The sequence below is a fragment of the Temnothorax nylanderi genome, unplaced genomic scaffold (assembly GCF_030848795.1).
Source record: "Temnothorax nylanderi isolate EJ_2023f unplaced genomic scaffold, tnyl_v1.0 TNYL_tig0010_pilon, whole genome shotgun sequence".
Classification (NCBI taxonomy): domain Eukaryota; kingdom Metazoa; phylum Arthropoda; class Insecta; order Hymenoptera; family Formicidae; genus Temnothorax; species Temnothorax nylanderi.
Window position 1 is genome coordinate 1,187,728 of NW_027249072.1, and position 6,153 is coordinate 1,193,880.

The 6,153-nt window shown below is 35.7% G+C and overlaps 1 protein-coding gene across 1 annotated transcript in view; it reads left to right on the top strand.

The window, feature by feature from the left end:
* LOC139787479 (uncharacterized) overlaps positions 1-4,929 on the top strand; it is a gene marked incomplete at its 5' end in the record, with an annotated part of 62,472 nt that extends 57,543 nt beyond the window's left edge. The window contains 3 exons of the mRNA XM_071726580.1: positions 9-261; positions 1,919-2,125; positions 3,846-4,929. Coding sequence (XP_071582681.1) covers positions 9-261; positions 1,919-2,125; positions 3,846-3,991 — 606 coding nt within the window. The remainder of the gene's footprint in view (positions 1-8; positions 262-1,918; positions 2,126-3,845) is intronic.
* Positions 4,930-6,153: the final 1,224 nt, after the last annotated feature.

Here is a 6,153-nt window from a genome sequence, read left to right on the forward strand (position 1 = left end):
TCCATCAGATAAAATGCGTCGCCGATTCCGTACTGAAGTATTGCTGGCTGCGAAGTCCGAACGGAACTTCTTATTCCATCACACAAAACCCGCAAGCCGTATCGCCATTTGTTCTACATTACCACGGTAACGGACTCACACTCGGCGAGTGCGGTGCGAAAATTTCGGCATCTGTAGATTCTGATAATGGACAGTGGAGCTGTTTAATGGGGGAGACTGACGCTGGCGAGATAACCGCGGCAGCATTGGTCACAGTAACAGGTTGGGAAACGTTCGTTATTCAATAGAATCTTTCAGCGATTTCAGCAGACATGCACTAGCTCTATTCCTGTATGCTATAGAAAGTATTCTAGACGAAGATATCTAAATACAAAGACAAATAAGCACTCGGATTGATAAGGTATCCAATACATATTTCGCTAGAAATGTAATGATATTAATATTGAATATTTTTTTGGCCAAGATATTTACGTTTTTCTCATTAAATCACTTTATAATAGTCTTTATGTGTAATATGTACTAATAAGGATTAATGCAAATGATCGAGTTTATTATTTCTTTACTACTTTATTTATTCTTTTATCTTTCGGTTACCTTTTCTCTAATTCAGTCTTCATAATTTATCGTTTTATTTATTCCTTTATCTTTTAACTATCTTATAGATTCTCTAATTTAACTTCAAATTATAGATGTATTTTTTAAACTGTGTTCAACCTTTAGGTAACAAAATTACACAAGTATCAGTATTTTTTTTAAACACAGTCAAAATATTTGCAATACAAAATTATTTATATTCCCAGCGAATTAATTCCCTCGGGTTAGAAAAAAAGAAATGGAATTCTAGAATATATCGTCGACGTCGTTACCAGCAGTGAGCTTAATAGCGCTTCTTTCATGAGCCAACGTATAATCGCGAAACTAATTAACTAAGTAATCTCGAGATGAAGAGATAACTAAGTTATTTGCTAGGATGGCCTGCAAACGCGCAACGCTTGACAGGCTCTAATGTAACGGTTACTTAAAAAGTGCTAATGTCTACTTATATATATATACATCTATATAGTTGATGCTGCGGGAACAATTAACAAAGTTGTGTTAATAATATATACATTTATGCCGCGCATTTTACGATCCTTGAACATCCTTTATGCATTATGAATCTCACCGCAATGTATTTGGGCCTTTTATGCTTACAACCAAGTGAGACCTTACTGCTTCACGAAAATGCATTTAAAATTTATATATAATTATTTAGTTGAAGATTTAATTTTCTTATGACTCTAGTAAACGTCGTATACACTTTACTTATCAGACAAGTGCTTTGTCAGTGAAAATGATATCTTAAAAAAGAATAAATATTATTTTACGTTTCATTTTTATTCTCATACAAAAGAGAAATGTATAAACAAGATTTATTTTACGGAGATATAATATAGTAATATAATATAAATTTTATTTATATCTGAAATTACATAAAAGATAATATAAATTGCATATAATTTACCGTTCAAAAACGTATTAGATGTATAGATGTCTGTCTTCTAGACTAGACTAGACGACAAGAGAAAAAACAAATGAATGAAGGAAATACCTATTTATATATGGAATGATTTTCTCTTTATATATTAAAAATATATAAAATTTATATATTTGAAATATTAAATTAGAAATATTTTTATATTTATTCCGATGTCTATGCGATAGCTCTTTACAAACGAATAAAATGATTTCCGTTAGTCATATACAAAAATGATCAACGATCATATATAATAGAAATTGATAAAATAGCAACATTTCCTTTATCCGCTTTGCTTGTCCACTTTGTGCATCTGACTTACGAGAGCGAAATTACACGTCGACGACGCGTTATTAGACATTTCCTTCCAATGAGACCCGCACGGTATAAACGGCTTTTCAGAAACCTACCTAGTGGCTGAGCAGACGGAAATAGCTGTCAGTCCTCGAAACGATCCAGTTCTGTCTTGCCACATCCTTCCGCGCATGCTGGACAGAACAGTTCATTACTGCCGGTGGATCCGCCCCGACGGATATGGAATTCACAATGACATAAGCCATCGATATACGACCAGCAGCAGCTACTCCGAGTGCAGATTAGTCATCCTGGGTAAGTACCATGGGCACAGAGCTGTGTTACGTGCGTAGTAATGTAACAAAGTCACCCTAATTGCCATGCCATGTGTGTGTATGTACACCGCGTATGTTACCAAACGAACCGCGCGTAAATCACTATTACATTAATATTAATTAACGACGCGTCGCGATTGCAATTTCGCGAAATGCCCGTCATTTTCTACTCCAATAGTATTATATCTGCCTCGGTATTTTGATGAAATAACTTAGACAGTGCGGGATATAAATGATCGAGGACGCGACATATATCTCTCTCACTCTCTCATCGCTGAGGACGCTATCCTAGAACACTCGATAAATAATTATGTCTATCTATATATATTTCTCTCACTCTCTCTTCCCCCATTCCTTTTTCTATCTTTAGAATTTTCTAAAAACAGTTAAAATAACTAATATAAGATAAGATATATAAGAAGTTAGATCATTTAAAGGCTATTTAAATAAGATATTAAATAGATATATCTAAATTAGGAATTATTTTAGGAATATATATATATTTTTACCTACAGATATATAATTAATATATTTAATTTATCTTTATCAATTTTGTTTAAAACTGCGTCTATTTTTCTTACATGAGAGAATATCTTAGAGAATATTCAGAACAAAACTACTTTGTTACATAGAACAATTTTATTAACAAAAACACATTATCTTAAGAGAAACACAAAATACTTGTAGTATATATAAAACACATAAAAATTTGAAGAATGCCTCCAGTGGTATTTTACCGAAAATCACTATGTTGCTAGGTATATTAAATTCATCTGTGACAACTTTAGTATACTCATAGTGTTTACAAGTAAGTTAATTAATCTCACTTAGCATTGGATAACATCTAAATATACTTATTTAAATAATAGCTTGTTCTAGTTATCCCGCGCATAAATATCTCAAAATATGCTTTAGCGGCAATAGAGATAGATTATTATTTCATCGGCATTAATTAACATCGCGTCACGATTGCAATTCGCGCAATATACCTATCCCTCATTCAATTTCAATATTGTCGTGATTATTTCAATATTTCGACTGAATAACTCAGGACAAATCCGCTTACTATGAACCTGTTACATTAATAATGATTAACGACGCGCCGCGATGCAGTCGATTACACGATATATGTGCGCGGTCTCCGTATTTCTATATCATTTTACGATCATTCCGATATTCTAATCGAGCAACCCGGTGTTTGCTATAATCCTGTTTCGAGGCACATCGCGCGTAACGTCGTGCGAAAGTTACGTCGGATGTGCCGAATCCGCGAAGATGCGAAAGATTACTTGGATCGGTCGACGACTCGCAGTCGAAAAATTACAATCTATCAGCGGGCGGCGGAGATTCAGCGCGAAATAAACATTCGATGACGAGCGAAACTTCGCGACGGTGGAATAAAGAGCTGCAAAATTCCGCACTCGGAAAAGTTACCCGTCTTTATGTCGGAATATCAAGTACCCGATGTACTCGCCGCGCCAAACGAAATCGATTCCCAGAACGAAACATCCATAAAACACGAGAGAACGCGAGCTCCCTTCTTCGCCGTTCTCCTACGTTTTCTCTCTATCGTGGGGCCCCGTAGAGCTTGAGAACTCGGCGAATTCTCGCGACAACCGATTCCCGCTTGTCCGATCTGTAGATCTCGCAGGAGTTCCTGGCCTCTCGCGGACCACCACTCACTTTATATTCATTCCTAGACTACCGTCCCAAAGAGGACTACGGTAACTGGACGTGCGTAGCCGGGCTCGCGGGTGAGAACGGTTATGTGGAAGAAGCTTGGGACCAGCTTTGGGTGAATCATCCAAGAGCGCAATCTCTATCGTTGGCCGTCTCATCATCGTGATCATCGGCATAACGCTGATAACTGTTGTCTTTGGTACATTCGGCTGTGCCTGGGGCCGATACACGCTTCGTCGAGCGTCGAAAGAAGTAATCCTGCCGGTAAAATCACTTAAATCTAATAATAAGTTCAACATAATTGATACCAATATTGATAAGAAGGATAAAGAAGGAGAATTGAGAATTGATAAGTATTAGCTGTAACTAAATCCGACCACGTAACATTGATTATCCGGTTTAGAATTTAGAGAAGAGAAATAATGTTTAATTTATAAAGGAAGGTAATTGGAGAGATGATTAATGAATCGTCAATTTATTAATCTCTCTTTAAGATGTGTTGATTTAATAAAGTAAATATGTACATGTCGCACCTGAAAAGAATATTGTCACAGCTCAAAAAATTTTGATTTTAAGTTAAGCACATAAAAAGTATGCCTAAAATGTTATCTACGTGATATAATAGTATCACAAGTCTATATACGAAATCCGCTGCATAGGGTCGTTATTCTTTTAAACTGACTATATTGCGGTTTCCTGGGTGAATAGTATCATAAGTGAATTGAAAAATGAATTATAGCAGACCTCTTCAAGAAACAGTACAAGTTAACAGTATTATTATAACAAAATGTTGTAATTGTAATTGCGTTAGTTATCTTAACGATTCAAAAAAATTGAATTTTTGTCTTTTTCTCTCTCCTGAAAATTGTAAATTTTTGAGTTGTGACAGTATTCTTTTCGGGGTACGATATATGAACCAGCTATTTGCATGTTTATTATATTGTGCAAAAATACTTTTTATATATTTTAGGTAGCTATGATTAATTCACTATTTAAAAATTTTAGTTTGAAAAACGGAGCTTAGTTTATTTCAGGAAAAAATTTTCTATGTATGGACAAGGATAATGAAATAATGTATTGTTTTAATAAATTTAATGATTTTAATTTAATTAAATATATATTAATCACTAATTATGCACATTCAAGGATAAAAAATGTCCTAAATTTCAGATCTTGTTAAGAGTTTCTTACGTCTATATATGTATATCGCAATAATAAAATCGATAATTGGATGGCTATTAAATTACATAATTGTATAAAAATAGTTCTTCCAGGGTTTTTTCACATATTAAGCATTTATTTTTGCTGCCGAATTAGATTCAAAAGTTCTGATTCTGTTTTGAATCAGTCCGCGAAAACTTCGCGGAAGTTCACCGTGTAACTGTAAACTTATTTCTGGACTTTAATTTTCAAGATTGGTTTCGATCGAAGCCAATGTTGAACGGCTAAAATGGAACGGTTTGGCAGATGCGCGCTTTTAAGCTGGATTTCAGATGTCCGTCTCAGCGAATTGCTCGCGCAGCGCACTCTCGGGTGATTCGCGAGACAGGCTTTTGTGTCCATACACGCTGCTTTCCTGGAGTTATTAGTCGTGGGACGGATATTCCTCTTCGAGATTCATTGGTTTGCGACCGAAAGATTCGCCCGGTATCACCGAAGTTTCTCTCATCCGTCCTCGAACCCCGAAGCGCAACTCAAAAGAATCTCAATATTGATCCCGATTCCTCGCTTATATCTGACAGCCTCAACGAATCAAAGTCCGTCCTGTAATTGGAAACGGCAGCGACTCGTTCGACTGGAAGATTCACGACTGAATTGCCGTAGGAACACAATTTACGGTGGCGCGCGCGGATGGTGGAAAGAAAAGGGCGGCTATCTTGCCGCCGCGCCGCGCCCGCGCCGGTGTAACTTTGATATTCCGTCCTTGAGCGAGGGAAGATATGCTAACGATCTGTAAAGATCACGACGTCGAGGCTGAACAGAGATTCAGGCTTCGTCAGGGCTCGCCAGATAAATCGTGAACGAAATTAGTCGCTGCATTGTTGCGGTCGCGCAGTCAATATGTGATATTTCCAGTTGATGCCTCGATCTGCAGCAAAAAGAAATTACTTATAAATTACAGTATTGGAAATAAGCAAATTTTTAATTCAAAAAATTCTTTTTTTTTTAGATATTTCTATTAATAAATCAACTTTTTGGTAAAATTGGTAGTTTAATACCGGTTAATAAAAAATTTAACGAAATTAACATTAATAAACCATTTCACGGGAGAATAATATTAATTATAATATAACGTCAATGTGATATTAATATTAAGTTGATTAATTA